Source organism: Trichogramma pretiosum, unplaced genomic scaffold (assembly GCF_000599845.2).
Source record: "Trichogramma pretiosum strain Unisexual culture from Peru unplaced genomic scaffold, Tpre_2.0 scaffold4, whole genome shotgun sequence".
In the NCBI taxonomy this organism is placed as follows: domain Eukaryota; kingdom Metazoa; phylum Arthropoda; class Insecta; order Hymenoptera; family Trichogrammatidae; genus Trichogramma; species Trichogramma pretiosum.
The window spans coordinates 2321485-2347190 of NW_019641688.1; the positions used below are offsets into that span (position 1 = coordinate 2321485).

Genomic DNA, 25706 nt, shown 5'->3' on the forward strand with positions numbered 1-25706 from the left:
GTCACTTATTCGTAAGCTGGTAGATAAAAGTATCGGATAAAAAACACAATGGCTCGGAAAACATCAGATTTGATAATGCCTTTCATATACCTGCATGGCTTTGTGAAATGTGAAATTGGCATAAAAGTAGACTGAGAAGCGAGCGAGCGTGCCTTCTTTTACAAATCCACTGAAACATGTACGAGTTTAACAAGTCAAGTGGAGGATGCGAACAAAGCTCGTACTCGAAATTTGTTATTTTAATTCCAAAAGTTACGATTTCTCCATGCCGTTATTTTTACTGTAAGCGAGCGCGCATGACCGGCCCTCTTCCCACCCTTCTCTCTCTCTCTCTTTCCCTCTCTCGAACACATAACGAATAAATTAGAAATAAATTCAACCACCTCCTTCTCCAAACAAGGTAACAAAAAATAAAATAAGAAAATGGTGCAGTATATACTGAGTTTGCTTTATTTTAGTTATTTTTATCGCATGTATTCTTTGTTATTTTTTATTCACCTTATTTCCTCCTCTTTTTTTCGTTATCACATAAGCCTGTAAAAGAGGACGTTACGCATTGTATATTTTTAATACAAAACAGCGTGTAATCTCGATGCGTTTTTGAGCTTCGTAAATTTGTATACGTGAAAAATTGCTTTGAACTACCAAGCTCGAGCAACTCCGAGATTATTCATTTATAAAATTTCTCTCGCTGGCAACTATCTACGTGACTTATTCTTTATTTTCGTCCGTATTTTTTCAACTTGAATCAAACCATTTAACAAGCTAGATTAAATTAATGCTCATTATCTTATTCTAATAAACTTGGTCCTCACAGGGTGCATCGGACGCAAAATTATGTCTAAACCCAATTTCAAATCTGCTGTTCGATCGATTGGCTCCAATTTAAAATTGTACAATAATCGGCCTATTAGCGATTTTAGTTCCATGAGCGCGAATTTTTGTCCTAAAACATTAAATTATTCGTTTTAACTGAAGCCATCGTATCCCGATATTTTTTTTACAATTATTACCTATGCAATTACGAGGACCGGCGCTGAAAGGTATGTAAGAATACGGATGTCGGGTGGAAATAAGCTCGGGAAGAAATCTGTCGGGATCGAATTTCGAAGGTTCCGGCCACAAATTTGGATCCCTGTGAATTCGATAGAGCTGGAAAAAGACTTCGGTTTCGGCAGGTATCAGGTATTCTTCTACAAAAATCATAAAGTACATTGATATTTGTAATCGAATAACTCTTATCGATGCACAAGATTGCTTACTCAATTGCAAATCTTCCCTCAAGTATCGTGACATGATCGATACTGGTGGAAAAAGGCGCATTGATTCCTTAATGCAACGTTCGAGGTAAGTCAGCTCTTGAAGCTCGGCAGCTCCAAGATTGCCATTTGACTTATCTAATACAGCCGTCACCTCTTCTCTTGCTCTTTCCTTGAAAAAATCGACTGTTGTATAACTTGCATTGTATTATCCTTCGTTATTCGAATTTTTTTACCTGTGCGTCTTCGTTCTCTGCCAATAATAATATGGCATAAGTCATCGCCATGCCTGTCGTATCGTGACCCTGTGGGAATCGAGCGCAGAGAAAAATATATAAAATACGACTGTCGTGCATTTTTATATAGACATTTCTCGAGATTTTTCTCGAATGCTTACTTCGAACATAAATGTGTCTACTTCTTCCTGAATGCCTCGATCATCTATCAAATTATCCATTTGAGCCGACAACAACAAATCCAGCATAGCCAATCTTTTCTTTTTCCCGCTATAAACCTCGTCACGGTCTACATCGACGTCCTCGTTCAGAGTCTTCAAGAACTTATACTGCGTATTTTTATGATACTCTTTCCTCTCTCTCAGAACCTGTTAAGATTTTTAAAATATAGCATGAATCACCATAATGGGTGCGGAATTATATAGGCTAGTTGCAAACCTTGTTCGAAAATTGGTGGAGCGTGGCTAAAGTTCGATCTTGCAGGCTTTGCAGCCACCACATACATTTCATTACCCGGTCTGTGATGTATGGCCTCAATATTCTAAAAGAATGTGTTATAGTCAAGAAAACTAATCGATAAAAAACTTCTATATAGTGTGTTTTAATTCTAACTGCATCTACCTGTACACAACAATATTACCCATTGTATGAACGGCTTTCTTGTATTTCAGGGCACCTTCGTCTTTAACGTCCTCAAGACTCACTCCCATTGCCGATTCTATCGAACGTCAAGAGATGCAATTAAATTTTTCACTCCATTCGACGAGCATAAATTAAAAATTCATACCGCAAATGATGTTCAATGTGTACTTGGAGCAAAGCGGGCTCAATGTTTGAATAGTTTCATCGCCCTCCTGTTTGAGTGCCTGCACGAACTTTTCGCTATTTTCATTGGTAATTTCATTGTACTTTTTTAGTATGTTAAAGTGAAAAGCCGGCGTTAATATTCTGCGACGCTGACGCCATTTATCCCCTGTCAAATGCGAAGGACACGCATAAAAGCATAATTTTCCAATAAAATTATTATTACGCTAATGCGTAAGTGCGAAACTTTACCCGTGGCGGTCAAAAGTCCAGTTTCCAGCCAGCCGTGCAATTTTTCGTAAGAAGATCCTTTTTCAATGTGTTTCTGGCTCGACAGCACGGTCTGTGTGTGAAATTTGATTTATGATCAAATGAATGCATTCATTTTTTAATTTTTTTTTTTTTTTTTCAGAACACACACATACCTCAACGTCATCAACATCGCTAATTCCGACCAAAGCGTAGGAACCGAGCTTCAATTTAGCGGTTGGCCAGTATTTAATAGTCTCGTTATTCAGCACATCCCATATTTTGTCTACAATAAACCCATGCGCAATTTTTTAAATGGACTCATCCACTCTCCTCTTTGATGATCTTTTTTTAAACGAAAAACTCAATTACCTGCCGGTGTTAATCCCAACAAAAGATTACCAATAACCGGTAGGCCCTTTGGCCCTGGTATCCTATTAATTAGAGCTGATCTCGTGCGATTGAAAAAGCCGAAATAATAAAAGTAGTACAATGCACCAAGCACAAAGAGCACAAAAAGCAAAACCATGATAATAGTTCAAGTATTTTAAATTTCACTGAATTTACGCTGAGAACAGAATAAAAAAAAGGTAGAGAAAAAAATTAGCAACTCATTATTGAAGTACAAACAAGAAATGCAATTGAAGCAAGTGCCATTATCAGAGACCACAAAAGAGTGTAAATGAAAAGATGTCTTGTTTACATTCCTGCTTGGCATGATAATCAAAGATGCTGATAAAGAGGATCGATCGATAATTCTCATCAATCTTGATTCTTATAATCTAGTAAGATCACGCGATATTAAAATTAAAGACTCTCGATAATCAAAAAAGATCTGCAAAGATGTCTGTAACGCGCGGAAAACGTTTCTCATACGTATACTCGAAACGATCATTTAGTTTGCATTTTACTACTGAATCCTTCCAGTTAGATCGCTGCATAAAGCGCCTCGACGCATGGAACGAATCGATTGTCTTATATATACACGAGAGTGTCCAAGGCATATAAATCCAGCGTAAGAGTCGAGTATTATACACGTGTGCTGTACATGACGGAACCCGAGTAACGATCATCATCATTTCAGACCTTGGGAATTGCTGACTTGCTGCATGCGCGATGCGCCGCGATCCCATGCATATGCATGCTATATCCTAGCTACACGACAGGTATATGAGGCGTTTCACACCAAAAGTCCTAGCGTGTCGGCGCGCGGCGCAAATAGGCGAAATCACTCAGTTTCCATCTCGCTTAAAAAATACCAAAACAGAACTAGAAGAAAAAACCGATACACCATTTCGATAGGAAATTTTCTCAGCTTTTGATTGAGACTATTTAGAAAAATCTTAAAAATGCCGTTTTTGAGCTATTCGTATTTTAAAGTTTATGTCAAGTTTTTCCGGTGAAAATGGAAAATTTCGGAAAATCTGACCACACCATCAGAAAGCTGGGGAAATTTCCTATCGAATTAGTGTGTCGGTTTTTTCTTCTAGGTCTGTTTTGGTACTTTTTAAGCGAGATGGAAACTGAGTGATTTCGCTTATTTGCGCCGCACGCCGACACGCTAGGACTTTTGGTGGGAAACGCCTCATATATACTTGAAGAGCGAGAGGTGAGTATTGGGCCTGTAGGCCAATTGCATGATTTGCATGGTTGCCACGCATGAACGAGTAGTAGTCAGTGGATGTGTGTGTGGGCGCGCTCAGCCTTATCTAAACGTAACACACACAAGTTATGCCTATGCCTCGTGTCCGCTCTATTGGTCGATAATTCGTAATTCACTCATGTATACGGGCGTATATACGAGTAGCGAGTAGTGATGCGCGACACATTTCTGTGACCTTTCGTATGTACGCGCAACAACAGCTTCCATAATAACGGAGATTTGAGTCTGAAGCTCGACAGTTTGTAATACTGCATAAGTCAAGTGGCTAAGCAACGACGACCCATCAATCAGACTGTTGTTGGACACTATGCATGCGGATGATTTTTGAAAAACTCGGCAAACAATGGCGAGCAAGTAATCGATTACCTTCAAGCTCTCGCTTCATTAATTAAGTCAATCGCAAAAATCGTATAATTCCGTTCCCTATTCGTACCTATATAGTAAACCTTAACAAATTCCCTTGGCGCTGAAGGGAGGAAAAGAGGATTTTGTCCAAATAAACGCATCTTACATCAGCTGGCTATATACGCGTGTGCGTGTCGTAACTCGGCTACTGAGAAGGAGGGTTGAGCTCCTGGCACCGAGCTAACTCCTCTCCAAGTCGTCGACGAAATAGAGAGTGAGTGAGAGAGAGAGAGAGAGAGAGAGAGAGAGAAAAAAGGAGAAGAGTGTGAGAAAAGCCAAGCTCGAAGGCGTGAAAGAGCTTTACGAAACTATTTGTAATTACGTTTTCTGTCTGGCCTCCATCCCAACAGCGGCAGCTCGCTGTGCGTTATTCTATATACGTATATAGTGTGTATATTGTATATAGATAGTTTCTAGCCTGCCTGCAAGCCAACTGTAACTTTGGACCTATTACAAAAAATTCCCAGCGGCACCGGCGGCAGCTAGCTCTCTCGCCTCTCTTATAGAGCAGCAACAGCTTGTATTTAGTTCCTCCGAGTCTGAGTCAGTGAGTATGTGTGCGAGTGCATGTGTGTGTGTAGGTATGTATTGCGGCAGATAGATAGCTGAACACAACGTACACTGCAGTCTCGAGCGAGTACACTTTCTTGCGGTTTTCTCCGAGTCGAGACGAGATTGCAAGCTCTCTTTCCCTTCTGTACCTTGATGAAAGCTTACGTTCTCGATCTTTCTCCCGCCCTCTCTATCTTTTTCTCTCTTGGTGTACTGCTTATAAATTGGATTTTTGGCGCGCTTTTTGAAAAGTTTTTTTCCGTGTTTATAATGAATTGCCAGGAAGTCGAGCGCATCGAAATGAATAATTGACAAAACGTATAGTTCGGTCACGGCCACTTCAGCGGTATATGGCTATACGTTGCGGCGACCACCGACAAAAACAATGACAACAACAAAGATAACAATAACGATAACAATAATGATAATGAACGATGGACAAAGTTTTATCAACGCGATCGCGATGAGATAAACTTTTTAGCCAAAAACTATAACCGACCGAGGCGATGCGGCTGCCGCAGGTTAGCCGCAGCTCCTGTGTGACCATAATATCCGTTTCAACATTATGATTAACATAGTGCTTTGTATGCGCTCAAAGCAGCAGCGGCTATGGGGCTAGAAGATATTAACCATCGTACTAATTTTGTGCTCACTCGCAAAAGTTTTCTGCGCTGTGGCAAAATTATCCGTGGCACACGGCTCATGGACCGTGTACAGTAGACCTCCGTCTTTTTCTTCGTAACGAGCAGTACCTGATACGTCCGAGACAAATTCAGAGACAGGTATTACATCAATTATAAACTTTTTGTGTGATTGCAATTTAATTTTTAAACGTGATAAGGTGTGATTATGTACCGCTCGCGTTGTCTACGTAAAACATCTTTTAATCATTCGACTGAAAATCCGCAGCATCAGCAGCAGCAGCAGCAGACATTCGTTGATGCATTAATAGAGCTGCAGTCTTGGCGAATCTCTTTTGCCTCGTCGGGCTGCGGTTAGGTTATATACAGAAGAAATCAAAAGGGAAAGAGAGATGTTGTACGTATGCGAGGCTCAGTATTACGCGTGTCTATACATACACACACATCAGGCAAAGTAAAACAGCCGCTATGCGCGTTAACCCTAAAAAGACATAGAACTGCAAGGATCTAACAATCTGCGGGCTCGAAGCTTTCTCCTATACACATTTACAACACATATAAAACGCATAGGTATGAGCTTTAACGTTGTGTCTATGTGTGTGTGTATATACTTTTCACACTGTGCACGTAATCTCGCGAGACTCGCAGTCGTTAACGAGGATCCTACGCCACTGCTGCTAGCTGCTAGCTGCAGCCAACGCCGCATACCACGGTGGTTCTTTCCAGTCGAAAAGCCAGAGAAACCACCAGCGGCGTTGTTCTAGTTTACACACACCCTTATCTTTACCTCTTTTCTCTCTCTTCTTCTTCTTCACATTCTTTTTTTCTATTATACATTCTGTCCACGTCTACTTTTATCTTGATTTTAACTAATACCTCAGCTCTTACCCCATAGAGGCGAGTCTATTGACAAAGCGCGCGACAGCTCGTAAATTCGCTGCACACGCGTCATGTTTACTTTGTACATAAAAAAACTCGTCGATAGACGTGTCGTGTGGCTTGATCGCCTGTCTAATCGCTCTTTCTCTTTCTCTCTCCCTATCTTCACGTTGTAGTACCGCGACTTTATAACTGATCGCTGCTGTTAATGCCCCTAATTGGGACGAGAGGAGACAACGCATCGGGACACGTTCGCGCGTACGATATATAATACTACTATAAGAAGATAAAAGCCAGCTGACATTGTAATGTATATCGCGCAACTTTGCAGCTCCTCCTCCTCTGTGCATGTATATATAGAGACTGAGAGAGAGAGAGAGACTTGGTGGCGTGGAGCAGCGTACGAATGAATAACGAGCATTTCGCAAGTTTCATTAGGAAAAAGCAGTGGCAGTGCCCCAGTGAGCCATGCGCACACTACACTACACTGCACTACTGCTGCTGCTGCTGCTGCTAGTGCTGCAGTGACGTCTTTAAAAAAAAAGAAAGAAAGAAAGAAAAAAAGACGATAGATAAAAGTGAGAAAAGCAAAGTGCAATTACTCCAGAGTGTCAAAGACATACTCACACTAACACATACATGCACCAAGTATACACGTACACTCATACACTCGCTTATAGACCGCGAAAGGGAATAATGAAAGCTTACCAAGAGTGATCGGCTGTGTGCAGCGTGCGGTTATCGTATAACGTTCTTTTTTCCTTCTCAGCTCCCTCTCTCTATGACTCTCGCGACTTGTTTTTCTTAGGTCACTTATTTCTTTCGCTCGATCTTTGACGTTTCACCCATCGCCTTCTCCTCCCCCCTCCCTCTTCGGCTCGACTTAATTGCTTTTTAAATTAACCTGCACCGCGGCGACGATGGCGGTGGCGAAGACGAGGGACATATATAGTCCTACTATATATATTGGACTATATATTTATACGTATAGATGCTCTATACGCGGTATACAACAAACATATCGCATTAACATATCAAACGGGTCTTTGTTTCGAAACTAAATTGAAGCTGCTGTTGCTGAGAACTTGGAGGAGCTCATTGTAAGATGCGCGCACGCGAGCGCGAACAATAATTTTCTTTTTCGCCAATTGCCGCGTGCTGCAGCTGCCTCACGCGTAATATATATAATATAGGCTAGTGTGCGTGCGGTGCGGCGCGCACAAGGTGTTGCTCCCTACAGGCACCAGCAGCAGACGGTACTAAATTTCTCAAACAATCTAGCGTATATAGCGGTACAAACACGCGTACTCATACGTACACAATCGTAGAATCCTGACGTCTCCCTCATTTCCGCTCAACACATGCGCGCCAGCACACATATATATATACACAGAGACTGGCACCAAGACAGGCATCAGACTGTGTGAGCGCGTAGCAAAGAGAGGAGAGAGAGAGAGAAAGCTTGTGGTTTATAGGATTTCGCGAGTTCTCGCGTATACAGCAGACTCGGCAGCTACGCTCGCTAGAACTAAATTAACCCCCGCGCGCGCAGTTTCCCCATGCTTCGCTTTTCGCGTGTAGTGTACACAGGCATTGCACACGCTCCCATACACACACACATACACACACACACACACAAAATATATACACGCTCAAGAAATGGCGTATCCTCGAGACGACTAGGACGACGACGACGACAACGTACAGCAGTGTGCTCACACGAAGCGCCGCGCCGCAGCTAGCAGATATCTCGAGTTCTAGTCTCGCGCGAGATGGAAGAAGTTGCTGCTGCTGCTACGGAGTATAGAGGGTGAACCGCTGCAGACTAGCTCTTAGCTAGGCACGAAGCGCAATCATGTGATCTATATGTACTATATGTACGTATAAGCTTGCACGCAATGGAATGCGGTTTCGGTTACGCATCTATGCACATCGAATACATATGCAGAGGTTTAGAAGCATGCTGCACACTTCAAAGCTCTCAATTTATATCTATACGTATTTCATTCATAGCCTTTTTCCGGCATTTTTGCCCTATCGGCGGTAGCAGCAGCTGCCGAAGCAACATCAGCTTTCTCTCCAATCGAATCGCAAGGAAATATGTTTATTTGATACTCCTACTGCTAAGATGATACGTGCACAGTTCGATGTTCCGTCTTATCTCGTCTTCTTCGAGCTTGCTTGTAAAGGATCCTTGGATTGCTGCTGGCGGCGTGCACAAGCTCGAAGAGTATACCACCGCGACTATAGTACGACGTTGAGCCTCTCCACCTCGTCGTGCTTTTGTGTATGTGCAACGGTTACTCGTACTTATATACGCAAGAGCTCGCAAGAGAGAGAGAGAGTCAGAGCTTCGTTTCTTGTCGCGTCCAAAGGAACGATGGAAGCGCAACTGCTCTTCGCGTTTGAGCCAAATGAGATTAGTTCGCGCGCATCAAAACGACTTTCGCCTAGTCTACTTTATACTGCTCGACTTTCTCGGAGTCACATTAACTTTCCTATTTGATATAGAAAACGTAATCTCGAGGCTAATGTTATCCGAAACCTCTGGGCTGTATATGCTGCACGCACATACATACACACATAGACTGAAAGCAATTAGTTTCTTTGTGCGGATCAACTATTTGCGTATCGCGTTTTCGAGCTGATTATCCTATCTCGTCATTAAGAGCACGAAACGGGTTCCGTTTTATTTCCGCAATTGCGCGCGCGTAAAAGGATCCATTTATTGATGTGTAACGTCTTATGGCTCGTTGGGCTAGTGAATCCGTGAAAAACGAGCGAGCGCGATAATCGTAGGTTTTTAGTCTCAGTAGCGTCTGTTTGCTTCTCGCGCTGTGATTGGTCGAGGCTAGGCAGTGTCGAATGACTGCTTGCTCGCTTCTGCTGTGGTACGCACAGCACGGGCGAGCAGTGCTCGGCAGTCATCGCTCATGTCTATGAAACGTACAATATAGCGTTGTGTACCTCTGCGTCTGTCTCTCGCTCGCACGTTGCTTGTTTATGCGTGTTAATCGGTCATATAATAACTCGAGTTATTGTATTGACTGTCAATTGGGCGTCGAAGTCTAATGTATATAGCTACACCAATATGGCGGTGTACCCCCGGTGATTTAAACACGCATTTGATACAAATAATCTCGATTAAACGCATTCTCGTCGTATTAATTATCAGCGAGGGGAATGTGACAACTTAATTGTAAAATTCGATGAGGAATCCGAATATCGAATTATTTTTCACCTAAGCCTCCGGGAAAACCGTGAAAATTGAAAATTAAAGTGTTTTTCGCTCATATCTCGCGATCCAAGCAAGATACGGAAAAATTAATTACACCATTCCATTCCTCGCAAAATTTTACATGGATATGCACCAAAACATTTTCAAGTGTCGGTGCGAAATTTCGAGTTCTGCGCCGAATTGAACTTACCAGACACCCCGAACGGCGTTTTTAAATTTTATTGATATTGTCAACAATTTTACATGTCGAGGCCGCGGAGTGGCCTCAGCAATCCTAACCGAACACTAAGCTCAAAATTATTAAAACTAAATCGAAAATCGTCAATTAAACTTGAATTCGTTTTGAAATGGAGATAATTAAAGTAGAGGCAAGCGGCCTCGACACTCATTACACGAAATCACAATTAATCGGAAATTATCTACTACAGCATAAATCGAAAAATCAGTTTCATTAAAATCAATTTAAAAAATTAGATTCAAAATTCTAAATGAACAATTCTAAAAATCAGCTGTATAAGAACAGCTGTAAGATGTGTAACGTCTTTATGTACATGTAGAAATTTAATTGGATACCGAGCAATTCAACTGATTCAATCGAGAACAAAATAATTTAAAACTGCAGATGTGAATTCAAAAAATTAAATTATATCAATTTCTAATAAAAAAATTAACAATAATAAAAAAATCGATAAAAACCACTACAAGATGTGTAACTGAAGTTAAATTTGATAGCAAACAGTTCCAAAAATATGATCCAACTAAAACAAAAAGGTATTTGACGTTACGTTTCTGGTCGTTTTATTTGGTAATATCTAAAGACATTTTAATTTCATATTTTTTGTCGTTGTATAATTTTACGTAGACGGAAATCCTTCTTGATAAAAATGCTCAACGTTAACAATGACCTTATAACAAAAAATTATCTTTTTAAACGTTTAAAATAAATGACCATTTATTGACTTGTTATTGTCGATTTTTCTCTTAACATCTCGTTTCAAAAATTAAGCGCTAATGACCTGAAAACAACAACTTAATGGGTCCAAAAAATGTAGGCCAATAAACCACTTTAAATACGGTAAAATACCGCTTTATAAGCCTACATCACTACATGGCGAGTACCAGTACCTTTAAATCTGTAAAATATTTCCTCTGTCTACAATGCGAATTCCATACGAAATTAACCGAGCCCTTTAGTGATTCGTAGAATTATTTTTCTCCGCGAAAAAAAAATTAACAAATCGATGATAAAATTTTACAAATGTGCGAGCGAACGAGCTGTATCGCAAATCATGCGTAACTGCAGCGTGCGGGAGAAGATAATAAAATTTCAGTGTGTACGCGCCAATGACCGTTTACAGTTTATACAACGATTATTCATACGCACATAATGTAATGCAAATAGCCGTTATTACTCATTATTCGTGCGATCGAAGGGAGAGCGACGCACACGAGAGAGCTCGAGTGTGCGAAGGTATGTATATAATTGTACATATACGTGGGTTGTCCGATACGAACTCATGTGTTAGCGCACGTGTGTTTGTATGTGTAAAGGCGTACAACACATGTTGATTGTTTCGATAAAAAGCAAACATTGAAGAACCAATCAGAGCCTCAAATGTGCGCGCGAGAGAGAGAGAGAGAGAGAGAAAGTGAACTCGGCAGGCTCGATTGTACCGACGATGTAGAGAGCCATAACGTTTTGAGTCCATGAATGCCTCGAAACTGGGTTTACAACAGAATTATACATATTTAAACTTTAATTTTTATAATAAAGGCTCACCTACCGTAATCATCCAAAGTAGTTTGTGTAAATAAGACTTTAATTGTTTGCTTTATTCCAACATTTTTTTGAACTGCTACAGCTGAAATGGTTTTAAACGCCACATTGCAAATATACGCATCTTGAAATTTATTTCAACTTGAATTGTTTTGCTTTTTCAGCAAAAAATACAGCCTATTGGTCGATGATAATACCACACGGGCCGTACCGCAAGCTCGCGCGTCCACATGTTCAATACAAAATCGTAATAGAGTCTCTTTCGCATCCCTGCGAGCTTACGCGTACAATATGCATACAGAGTATAAGGGAATTGTGTGTTGCAGCATTATATTGATTTGCTGTATTCGTCGATGAGCCTCTCTCTTTGGCCGACATTCATATACAACAATATTCAAAGACTATTAGCTGCCGTGAGCTTGCGCTCAAGTCCAAAACGAATTAAAAAAAATAATAATAAAAGTAAAGCTTTTTTCTGCGCTTAATCGCGCGTCGATTGGGGAGGTAGGAGGAATGAGTCGATTCATTTATATGTTTTTAAGCGTGCGAGACACGTACGGTACACATATATACTGCGCAGTACGTAGAGCGCTCGAGTAAAGTTTACTGTCAGATAAAACCAGACAGGCAAATAGATACGTCTGACTCTCTGCTGCAGCAGTAGCAGCACCGTTGCCAGCATTTAAAACTCGCGAGCAAGCGTAATTGTCCTCTCTCTCTACAGCTCTCTCTCTGTCTCTGTCTCTCTCTCTCTCTCTCTCGTTCTCTTGTTGCTCGCAAGATCGTTTCTTTATGGTCCGATTCCCTTTGTAAACGTTTCTGTACGCATTTGCTCTTTTTTTGCCTCTTTTCTTTAGCTCGTTTAGCAGCCACTACTGCGTATTTCTTTTTTTTTATTTGCGTCGGGCATCCGTTTCGAAATAGCACGATGACTTTGGCCACGCGCACATGCATACAGCTGCACTCCAGTTGAGCTGGCGGCGCTGTCGCGTGCTAATGCTTCGTATTTACACAGAGATTTTCCCGCGTGAATTGACGAATCGTTGCCCTGCTTTTTTTTTATTTGCTGCTTACCCTTTTTCCGCCGCCGTCGTTTAGCATTTAGCTTTTTTCGTGCAGCTCCAGAATATATAGAAATATATATCGAGCTTGCACGAGCGAGTCTATGCGTACTTAGCTGCAATCGCAAGTCACACTAACTCAAGTCACAGTCTAAAATAAATAGTTTATAAGGTGTCTAGCGTATTACAAGAGCCGTGTTTGTACGCTCTTACGCGGACGCGCGTGGTGGCAGTAGTGCAACTGCGCAGCAGTAGCAGCAACGAAGCACAGAGCCCGACGGAGTGAGATTAGAAGTTAGCAGCTTGACGCGCGCGCTCGCAAGCTCCAAACGTTCAATGAAGTTGTTTGAGTCGGCTAAACATAAACACGCACATCGAGCAGCTCTGCTAGACCTACTAGACACGGCGAGTGCAGAGCTATACGTACGTATTTGTGTGATATATATATGCGCGCGGGATTGCGCATCAGAAGTCGCGCCAAGTTTCGCGCTTACTCTGCCACGTACGAGTTAATGAGAAGTGAGCAAAGTAGTGCACGGAAGCGCGGGAGGCGACGAAGAGGAAGCCACGAGGCTCGATCTCCCTGCATGATGCGCTTATTCGCGTATGTCTTCAAGGCATGCCATTCGTTTGTTTTGGATTTATAAGCTTTTCGTGCGACAGCCCTGATTTCGCGATATATAATGTGTCGTGTAGCGTCAAGCCAGCGATATCGCTTAGCAGAGTAATTGATACGTTTCATTTGTATGCTTGGTAAATTGTAAGCGACCACATTGTGCCCTCGCGAAGTGCGACTCCAATTTCCCGCGGCAAAGAAACGTTGCGAGTGAGTCCCTAAATGTCACAGACGAGATCGTCGAAAAGCGATACGAGAGAAAGAAAGCGAGAGCACGCGAATGAATGTATACATTTAAAACGACGGAGCAAAAAAAGTCCATGTTGATATTGCGCAGAGGCGAGAGAGCGGGTTGCGCGTTGTAGCCGAGTAAAAAAGATGAGTGCGCGCATTGAATAGGGCGCTGCGCAAGCGAGACGAGAGGCGAGTTGGCTGACGGCAGCAGCAGCAGCGACGCTAGACGTCTTTTGCATCGAGAAAAGAGTACATAATGCAGCTCTCCGAGCGACTCGTCTATATATACTGGTTTACATATATATAGCATAGTTATAAGGTACGAAGCGTGCGCTGCGCGGCGCGCCTTGCAAAGAGACCAACAGCTCGGTGCAGCTACGGGGTAATAGTGCGAGGGATGTGGGGGGAGTTGTTTTGTGAACGCGAGAAATTGCAAATCAAATATTCAGTACTGCTTACACACGAGGCGAGCGGACGGCTTTCTCTCCTTTCGACGCGCGCCCAGTAGCCTGCACTGCAGCTGTGTGTAGCAGCAACCAGCACCCTGTGTATAATAGTCGCTCAATGGATCGAAAGGGAAAGTCCGAGAGAGAATATATATGCGCGGCATAAGCATGGAGCAGCGGCGGCGGCGGCATCGGTGGCTGCAGCAGCGAGAAGAGGGTGGTGAAGGCGAGTAGTTTGCGTGTTACGGAAGACACTATGCGGTATACGAGAAGAGACGAGAAGAGAACGTGTTTACCGCGCTCCTCGCTGTCATGTATGGTACTGACAAAGCGCAACGAGTCGCTTGTTGCATTTTTAATAGCTTCTTGGCGGACTCTTCATTTCATATTCACATACATATGACGTATACAGTCGGAATAAGATGTTTGCCATGATCATACGCGCACATAATACGTATGTTATGTAAGTGCGTACGTGAACTGTGGGTGCAAGAGAGAGACAGTGGACGCCCGATAAAGCGACCCTTCACGATTCCTCGCAAGGATATGACGCGCCCATATTGTTCTAGTTTATACGTATAAGCTTAGGTATACGCTCGAGCTTGATTCATTTTTTATTCCATAATACAGCCAGGGGATAGATCGTCGTCGTCGTCGTCGTCGTCAATGTGTCGCAGTGCGGTTTTCTCTCCTTCCAGTTCAATTTTCGCGTTTACGTGCGCTGTGCTGTAAAAGTACATATTATATACACGTGCATGGTCGACTCGAGATAGGCAGATTTTCAAATCGTTAACACTGTTATGCGTCGCACATTTTATACAACACTTATATACAGCGCGTATGACTTTACAACGTCACACGTCTTTCGATTCGATCCTTTCCTTCCTGTATACTTGGGCGTAAGCCGATTAGCCGAGCGAGTCACGGATCGTCACTAAAATGTTCATTTGGACAAGTGAATTTTATGCACGTCTGTGTGCACCTGCAGTGTAACGCTTGTGTATGTAACAGCAGCCGTGTATATATCGTGTGCGTTCAGATACGTTAGTTGTTCTAAGTATACATATACGCGCCAAGTCATTTGCCGTAACACACTGTGTCAGATTATATACAGATTACACGATATGCTCGCGCTCGTACCTGTATACACGCATATAATACTAGTCTCTGTGCGTTGTGTGCTATCTGCGCCCTCGTGTTTGTGTATGGGTACGCGTGCGTGTGAACCGCTCGACTGCATATTACACTCGTATGGCGATATGCATACATGTATAGGCGTGTACTATTCGTATATATGTAGGCCATATTATATATACATGCGCGGAGGCTCATAGCACGCCGACACTATCTAAATATTGAATTATCCGCTAATTGAAGCTTGGTATATACTAAGGTATAGCCGTGCGCGCACTGACACTGCCTGCACACGCACACTACTATCATCGCTATACGCAAGCGTGGCGCAGCAAGCCGCAGAGTACTACCCCCCGTCCGTGCGATGCACACGTGTATGTGCGTGTACATTCTCAGGATGCATGAACACACGCAATATTGGGCACAATTAATTACTATCGGTATTTATTGATTCTTCTCTGCTTCTATTGCTCTCTCTATCTCTCTTCTACTTCGATCGTATATAATTGCTAATTTATCGCGATAGCCGCGTAACTCGATCGAATTGACGCAAATATATTTGAATAATCGTTATATATGTATGTACATGCGCGGCAGCGGATACCGAAGTTTGCGTTTATAGACGTTGCACCGAAGCTGTAGATGGAATTCGCATATACATATTATGATGTATAATACACAAATTGCGAAGAGAACGAGCTACGATCGTTGCGGCTGCAACATGTGGAATATGCGCATTCGATTTGTACAATAAAAAAAAAAGTCCGCATTCAAATTGAATTCGTATACATTTTTCTTTATTATTATTACGGCCTCGTCGAATAAGAGTACGGAACGATGCGCAAAAGATGATATTGCCAGGGATTAAATCGGAGAGAGCCTCGCGATCGCCTCGCTTCCTACTGCCCCCGCCTCACTCATATCACCAAACGAACGAGAGGAGAGCTCCAGAATTGCCGACAATCAATAAACATGATTAAATTGGATTAGGAAGTGCGAGAGATGCATCTATTTATGACAATCGTGTATTATTACCGATGCATATATATAGGCAGCAGTGGCGTTATAACAGCCCACCTACATAGAGGTATACCTACTCATTGAACGCGACTGAAGCCAATAATGTTGAGATATGAGTATTTCCGTGTCATCGAATCGTTTACAATTCGCTACGTACGAAGCACGTTTATATTATCGCGCGTAATTCATCTATGTATCGACATTTTGTAGCAGTTTTGTGCGCAGCAACGAAAATAAATATAGCCGCGTGCACGAGTGTATATAAATGCACCGAATAAACTCCTTTTGCTGCAAGCTATATATCTTTTTTGCCAAAACCAATCTCGACGGACGGATCATTGAGTACACCTTTTGCCCAAGCTCTGAAAACAAAAGAGCTCGGCTTACAAGAGAGAGCGAGCGAGATACAGAAAGCCAAGTTCTTTGAGAAACTGTCGGACAAGTACATGAAGATTTCTCTGTTTGAAGTTGCCGTGTAGTTTGTTGTTGTTGTTGTTGTTGTTGTTGTTACTAGTGCTATTGCCCGATGTTACACCGCTATCTTTATCCTTTTGCCTCAAACGTGATACAAATTTCTCTTGCGAAACTGAAATTAGTACATGCCTTGAGTACCGATCCCAATCTGCGCGAAGTAATTGATGCATTTGGGGAAATTGAACGCGCGGACATTTTTAATTGAGCACATTGATCCTCTCTTTATTGAATTAAAAATGAGAGCAAGTGTGGTTACAACTTTAATTACGAAATACCAAAGTAGAACGTACATAATCGTGTGCAACTCTACAGGAAATTTTTCTCTTGATTCACGACACGCAATGCACGAATTTAATATAATTAATCATGTTCGAATCGGTCTTATCGCACTCATAGTCGAGCAATAATTGAAAAAAAAAATAAATTCATCGAGCGAAGGTCGCGAGATACGCGACAAGTACAAAAGAATACGATACAAGATCTGCTACGATTGTTATCGCAGATGGCGAGGCAAGCCGCACGAGTATCGTAGAGATTTGCACTTGTGAATTTTAATCGCCGAATTTATGGTGAAATCTCGCGCTCTTGTGTGCGAAGAGAAATACGAATGCATGTATCAACAAATTCAATCGATCGTGCGCGAGAGTCACCAGCGTGAAAACAATGAAATTTCGATAATTTGTCGGATACGATTCTTGTCCAGTTGTTCGATTGTGTCTACGGATGCGCACTTCCAGAAAAAAAGAATGATTATCTTTGTGATGCAAGCTAGATTAAAGCGAGTGTTTACAATCAACTGCAATTGTGGTAGAAATGCTTAAAATTTCATTGCGCCAAGTTTTTCGTCAAAAGGGTTGGGGTTTTGTGAAAGGGATATTAGAACTAGACCTATATAATACTAGCCAGCAGAATATCGTTATTTTTTTCATATTTTATGATCAACTGGCTTATATGATTATTTTGACTTTGCCACTTGGAGATTTACAGATAGAGGTGCTCGCCATCTGGCGTTGGAGGCATAAAATGATACTATCGTATTCAAAGTGGTTGGAAACCAGTCCAAGTATTTCGATACAAGTCAATTGCCATTTTTAAGTCATTTAAAATACCCTCAATATTATAACTAACATAATTGCGTCAAAAAACCTGACAAAAATAAGCTAATAAATATTAGTATATTTTCATTAAGTCATTATAAGTGTTCTGCTTTTCTACTAACGATTACAATGCTGAAGAATTCAATTCCCCAAAAAAAGATAATCCAAAATTTAATTCGAGACAAGTAAAAAATAAAAACTGTATTAACAAGCATCGTAAATATATCTATTAACAGTTTCGCATGCGTATAATCCAATCGTTCGGTATTAATCGAGCTCAGGTAAAACGACTTCATCAGTTCAGAGTTGCAAGTAACCCAAGTTTTCAACAATATTTCATCTAAATCATATTCGAATGACATTTTACCAGACAAGTACGGGAAGGGGACTAGTAAACGTAGGCGTCGACGCTGGCTGTTAGTATGCATACGCTGTACTACCGAACTGCTGCTGCTGCTGCGGCACAGTATTGTATAAATGTATATACGTATATCCAGTTCACGAGCCCGCAGCCTCTGGGTATATACATGCAAGCACAACTCTGGAGCTCATCCACACCGCAATGTGTGCATATGTATGGTATACATACACAGTGCTAGCTCTGAGACTTAGCGCGCGCGCGGAGAATAAGCGTGTGACGCCGTCTCTTTCCCTATATACTATATACTATACTATGCTATATATGTATAGAAAGTGTAAACAGAACACGCCAAGGCAGCAGTACTATGCATATACATATCTGTAGCTTGCGCGTGCAGAACATGTACCCTACACACTCTAAGGCCCTTAGTATCCGCTTCTCAAGTTAGTTTACGTTCTCGCGCGCTTCTCTCTCTCTCTCTCCCTCGCTAGCTTTTGCTCTACTGCGTGCATAGGGTGCAGCGAAACGACGAATGCTGCGACGGCTAGGACGACGACGACGACACACGTCCGCTCGCCGCGTACCTCTCTGGTAATTATTCTTGTTACCGAGGGTCAAATCCATGGAGTTTACACTGGCACTGTTGCCTGGTATGTATACGCGCCGGTATGCTTCAGCAAACGACTAAGCTCCAAGACATTCTATCATATCGTATATACTATACACCATCGTGTCTTTCGCGCTCGCTCGTATACGCGAGCTCAGACGATGATGTTCCCTTTCAAAGCTGCGAGTTTAAAGGGAGATAGACGAAACTGCTGTGTTGCCTGTCGAAAAGCCGAATGTCAGGCACAAAGAGAAAGAAAGATCAGGAAACTTGGATTTATATCATACAGTTTGTGCAAACTTCAAAGTGAAAATTATTTTTAACTCGAGAATCGAAATGACTGGAATTTTCTACATACTTGTATATAACAATGAGTGTCGAGGGTGTAACGCGAGCACCACAAAATGCATGTACACGCGTCATTTCTCGGCCGAGTTTTGCGAGTGTGCGATGCTTTGCCTGCGCACGGCCTGTAATAATAGGAGCTTACAAGGAGAGATGCTTCGTTATACGTACCAGCAATCTCCGCTGCTGCTGGCGAAAGTTTCGCGCGAGATTTTGAATTATACCGAGCGGAAAACGTTGCTACTACGCGCAAGACAATGCAGCCCCTTTTCTCTCTCTCTCTCTCGTCCTCGCTTGGGGATTTTATGCTAATTAATTGTCCTGATAAATGCGGTTTTGAGTTATATGCCACCGACGAGAGAGAGAAAGAGATATAGAGCTAAGCTTATGCGAGTATTATACACAATGAGCGAACATCAGACTGTCCTGCCGCCAGAGAAATTACCGTTATCCGTATGTACGCGCGCACCGGTATAAGCTTGTAAAAAGGACCTTAAAGAAATTGTAATTATACATTACAGCTGTTCGCGATTTGCTTTGCTCAAGTTGAAACCTCTGTAATTGAGTATTGACTTTGCATTAAAATATATCTCATATCTGGCAGTTTGAGCCATCCAAAATCAATGATGAAAATATTGGAGCTAGTTCCAAGATAAAATCAAGGGAAATGCTATACATTAATTATGATTCGATAACCTAAAATCTGCATGTTGCAAAGTAAATAAAACTGTATAAGTCAAAGCCCGGTTTTCAATAACTTTCACTAAATGTAACGGTGTGGTACCCTGAAAATATCAATTTAACCATTTTAAAAAATATTGTCCAATTTTATCGATTTTGAATGGGAAAATACTTTGATCCTCTACCACTAGATGGCGAGTACCAATATCTATAAATCTGCAAGTAGAAAAGTAAATGTGAACATATATAAGTCAAACCACAAAGATTATGTGACAATTGCGGGAAGAAATTTGGACAAAAAGGGCATTTGCTCAGGCACTAAGAAACAGTTCTGGGAGGTTGCAAAGATGAAGCATGCGAAGAGTGCGAACAGAAAATTAGACAGGAACAGCAATAGCTCGCACACCAAAAACCAGTCCACGAAAATTACATGCAAAAAGCATACGACAAATGCAAGAAGAAATAATTATTGACAATTGTAAACATATATAGTAGACCGGGCCGTTTTGAAAAAATATTTTTGAATCGTGGGGGCTGAAGGCTGAGCTGACAGTTTAAGGTTTCAGATGAAAAAGGCCGCTAAGGAAGACAAAAAAGTAACGGGAACAGGTGTTGATATATTTTCAAAGTTTAAAAACGTGGGTCAAAATTTTGAGAAGATGTTAAATTTGAACAAATTAAGAAAAACGAGTCCGCAGACACCAAATTGTATTAGAACATTTTCTAAACACATGGATTGATAGAATTTTTTGCAAAATATAATAGCAGTATTGGTTTAAAATTTATCAAAAATAATCATTAATGAATAAAATATTTTATTAAATTGTAGGTGGAAGTAGTCAAAGTTGATCTTATGCTTAGCTTGAGGTTGCGTTGATGGATAATGATCCATCGAAGAAAATGAAATGACATAGAACTTAGTCGTGTCAAGCCATCACTTAGAATCTTACGACAAACAGCTTAGATATCCTCAATGCTCTTCACTGAAGGGTCATAGGCTGATACAAGTTAATTTAAGTGTTTGTAAGTATTTAACTGGACAAAGTTCTTAAAATGGGGTATTGAAAAAGGCTCTTATGCCTGTTTTTTGAAAAAAAATTTTTTTTCACTTTTTCAGCTTAATACTATAAATAGAAATGGGTCAGATTCAGAATTTTTCAAATAAACCCGTGGGCGAGGTTCACGGATTTTCCTGAAATTTTGGTATGTTATAGTACATGATAAAAAAGTGCCAAAACCAAAATTTTGGACCCCCTCCTCCCTCATACCCCCTCCTCCCCTATAGACGTCCATTTTCTATCTATATTTTTTCTGAAAGCCTAAAGCTATTAAAAAATCTGAAAAAATTCATGAAGGTACTTTTCAACAATCCAAAAAATCTTGAATTTTTTCAGATTTTTCGAGTGCTTCAGGCCTTCAGAAAAAATCATTGAAAATTTAAATTATTTTATTTTCGGTGAAATGGTTCGATGTACCAGACCGGAGTATTTTTTTCTGAATTTTGACGTCAAAAAACGATTCCTTGAATTTTTTCAGAATTTTTCATTCATGTTCAATCAGCCTAGAGCTGAAAAACCACTTTTTTCACTAAAATAATTTTTTTAAGGCGCTACGGAGCCTCAAAAAATCTGGAAAAATTTTTTTCTCATTTTGTTCATCTAAATACATGATCTCAAATTTTTTCAGATTTTTTAATTGAAGGCGATAGCGTCTGAAGTCGAAAAACGTTATTTTTAAAAAAAAAGGTTCCTGGAACCCGATGGTTCCGGTAAAAAAATTTGAAAAAATTTTTTTGAATTCCTTGTCAAATTTTAATAAATTTTGACCGTCGCAAAATTTCGATTGGAGCTTCCTAGCTCATTCTAGAGCAAAACAAAGATTAATGCACGATTCTGAAGACATTCATCATATTTAAATTTTTTTTCAGATGTCTTCAGAATTTCGCGACGGTCAAAATTTATTAAAATTTGACAAGGAATTCAAAAAAATTTTTTCAAATTTTTTTACCGGAACCATCGGGTTCCAGGAACCTTTTTTTTTTTAAATAACGTTTTTCGGCTCCAGACGCTATCGCCTTCAATTAAAAAATCTGAAAAAATTTGAGATCATGTATTTTGATGAACAAAATGAGAAAAAAATTTTTCCAGATTTTTTGAGGCTCCGTAGCGCCTTAAAAAAATTATTTTAGTGAAAAAAAGTGGTTTTTCAGCTCTAGGCTGAATGGACATGAATGAAAAATTCTGAAAAAATTCAAGGAATCGTTTTTTGACGTCAAAATTCAGAAAAAAATACTCCGGTCTGGTACATCGAACCATTTCACCGAAAATAAAATAATTTAAATTTTCAATGATTTTTTCTGAAGGCCTGAAGCACTCGAAAAATTTGAAAAAATTCAAAATTGTTTGGATTGTTGAAAAGTACCTTCATGAATTTTTTCAGGTTTTTTAATAGCTTTAGGCCTTCAGAAAAAATATAGATAGAAAATGGACGTCTATAGGGAAGGAGGGGGTATGAGGGAGGAGGGGGTCCAAAATTTTGGTTTTGGCACTTTTTTATCATGTACTATAACATACCAAAATTTCAGGAAAATCCGTGAACCTCGCCCGCAGGTTTATTTGAAAAATTCTAAATCTGACCCAAATATATAATTATTTAAGCCCCCTTTGAGCCCTTAATAAATTTTTTTTATTTCTTGATTTTTTCACATATAATGGCATACAAACTTTTTTATAACTCTAATCAAAATTCCACAAAACTCAGCCCATAAAGGATACTTTTCTGAAGATTTTGATTCCTATTAGGCATTGCCACCTAAATAACTCTGATCTGAACTTTGCACACAGGGCCGAAAGGCTAAAGTAGCAAAAATATGTTATTTAAGGTGCAAAGGACTATTCTGCAACTTTTTTCTCATTTTTTAGAGCTCACAGTTGTCAATTTTATGTTGAAAATGTAGATTGACATTATACTGTAGTTTATATTATAAAAATGACAAAGAATAGTGAATAGGTGAATAACTCCCCTTAAACAAGTTTTTGTTCTCGAAATGTCATAATTTTTTTTTTTACAAAATTGCTAATAAATAAATTATAAATTGCTCCAACTCTTTTTGTCTAATCAATATAAGAAATTACTTAGAGTTCATGGATGATTGCAAGCTGAATCAAATAGTGTATCGCTTTATGAAGAAACGCGTATGAAAAAATGTCGATTCCAACTACAAAAGAAGCCATCCCGAACATGTTTATAATACCTACTCCATATATTGCTTACAGGTCCCGTGCTTTCGATACCAATATTTTTGTCATGTGCCCTTTCAAGTCTCTTTCCATTTTTTTTCTGTTTTGGCAATAAAGTCTATGAAACTGATGGGGAAGTAAAAATCAATCTTTCGAATTCTATCGGGATCCAGTCGTAAAATCAATAAAATTTTTGCGCGCAAGATCACTAAAAGCAGTGCGTCACATACGCACGCGTGAAAACCAATACGCATCCACTATATGTAATAAAAGTGACTTGGTTAAAGAATTTTTTTCCGACGCTGCACTACTTGCTGCACTCCAGCTGCCTTCGAAGTTTTTTTATTAAAAAAAAAAAAAAAAAAAAAAAAAGAAAACTTATCATCCCCGTGTCACGGCACATACGCATTCGCTCTTTTATAGGGCGTTTGTTCCCTGTCTCGCGCGTACGACCGTTGCGCGCTACGTATGGAAAAAAGTCTTTGCTCGAGCTTGCTAATCTGTCGAATACAGCAGATATGCACGTGTGCGTGTCTGAACGACACAGAGGCTCCGGAGAGAGTCGAAAAACGTGCCGCAGCGTTGATGCACTGGACACGAAACGTCGACGTAATACGGACACTTGGAGTTGGTCTAGCACGCCGATGACAGAAGGCTGAATCTGCGCAAAAGCACATATCCAATATAATACTGTCGTATAAGGATCATTGCAGAGATCGTCCACCACCCTTCGCTTGCACACACGTGCGGCCGTATATGCGGACGTGAACTTGTGGATAGATACCACTGCAGGCTGCAGCAACAGAAGCAGCGGACCCGTTAGATATCACGCGCGAGCGCAACGTGTGTTCGAGCTTTCCAGCTGGGTAATTTAATCAGCAGAGAGAGAAGAGAGAGTGGAAGATCGAAAAGGGACTTGGAGAAGTCATGGTATTGAGGTGTACGTAAAATTTTGCAAGACGATGCAATAGTATACTGTAGAAATGCATGCCACCTGTGTTCGCCCAATCGAATTGGACTTGGCGCAACGACTCAAAGCTCGAGCTCGGAGAAATAACTTCTTAAGTAAGCTCATTTCATTTGCTTGGCTTGTTACACTGAACGACGACTGCGAGATCTCACCAGCAATGATGAAATTCACTTATTTATTGCTGCACGCGATACGAGACTTGAGCATCGAACTCGGGGCAAACTGCTGCTACGCTAATAATTCCTTCGACGCGTGTCATGCACCGGTGCTCATCGTTCGTAAACACGCGCGCTGTGCAGTGCATCGCTGCCGCAAGGGCTGCTGCTGCTGCTGCTCAAAGGCAGGCCATGCGCGTGAATACACATCACCGCTCGTGTGTCGTGCAATCATGCGCTAGTCTATAGCTGGTTATTTTTAATAATATATTCTCTGTAACGATGTCGACGAATAAATCAAATCGAGGGCACAAAATTACCAAGTGCAAACGATTCACACTCAATTCATCAGGTACGCAAGATGTCTCTTTAAATGATTGAATAAATTAAAAATGCCGCTCGGCAATAATACTATGCGACGGCCCGAGAACGAACTTGCGGTGGGAGACTTTTACGAGCTCTCGAGTCTCTCTCGCCAACTCCCCTTTACGCGGAAGGCCTGCAGCCTCTCGTTTACAATCCTACGACAGTCATTCGGTGGATGCTCTAGAAGCTCCGCAATATAACGAGTAACTGCCTCCTGTTTCTCGCGTGCGCGACTCCCCGCGTGCGGCTTTCAATGATGCTACAGCACTGCGCCACAAAGCAGAAAGCAAAGCTCCGAGAAAAGGGAGAAGAAGCGTAATCACGCGTACGCATCTTTCGCACAGCTCGTTCGTTCGGCCAAACGCGCGCACACTGAAGTTTTTTTTCAAGGAAAAAACATTGCGGCCTCACCGCGGTGCTCGTTTGTCTTTTATCGCGTGGCGAAATCGATCTCCGGGCTCGCGAAAACAGCTCTTATAGTCGCAGAGAGTGCAGCATCTATATAGACATATTTTTCATATAGTATACCGAAAATGGCATTGTTTTATTTTTGTTTCATAGCGTACTTGGACTGAAAATACAACAATACGGTCGTAATTGAGACTTGATTTGCTTTTATGCGCGTAGATTTGATTATAGTTCTTATCTAAAAGAAAGACTTTCTTCCGTAAAAATATCGTTTAAACTTGAAAGTGACTCGATGCTAGTCCATATCCAACGACTTTATAAACTATATAAAATATTTAATTATGACTTTCAATTTCTTTAAACGTGATCGAACTAGCAAATCAAGGATAATTTATCAAGTTAAATTTCATAAAAGCTGTCAATATCAATTGCTACAGTTGCCGCGTTGATGCACGGCTGCTACATATATACAACACGCATACTGTCCGATTCAAATGACTATCGAGAGCCGTATACATAGCTGTGCGCGCGTAAAAATATGATGAACGGCATTCGATGAGCATCAGGCGCAAGAGGACAGAAAAGTCAAGATTATAAGCTATATTCGCTAGTGTGGAAATGGGCGATAAATCTTCGTCGCTCGGGAAAACGGTGATCGAGACTTTCTATCGCACGTCATCGTCGTCGTCGTCGACGCGGCAGTAGTCGCAAAACGGCGTCAGATAAAATTGCGAGATGTAAAGGGATGCGCGCTTGGCTCCCGGAGTGCTGCTGCACGTGGGTGGCATC

The 25706-nt window shown here is 41.0% G+C and overlaps 1 protein-coding gene across 1 annotated transcript; it reads right to left on the bottom strand.

Annotated features, from left to right (window-relative positions):
* Positions 1-785: 785 nt before the first annotated feature.
* On the bottom strand, positions 786-3077 carry LOC106656019 (cytochrome P450 4C1-like). The gene is made up of 11 exons (XM_014376629.1): positions 2921-3077; positions 2725-2834; positions 2552-2642; positions 2283-2468; positions 2117-2213; positions 1934-2036; positions 1657-1863; positions 1496-1564; positions 1263-1431; positions 1014-1193; positions 786-946 (listed from the first exon to the last, which is right to left on the bottom strand). The coding sequence occupies exons 1-11, from the start codon at positions 3075-3077 to the stop codon at positions 786-788; spliced, it is 1530 nt and encodes a 509-aa protein (XP_014232115.1).
* Between the last annotated feature and the right edge of the window lie 22629 nt (positions 3078-25706).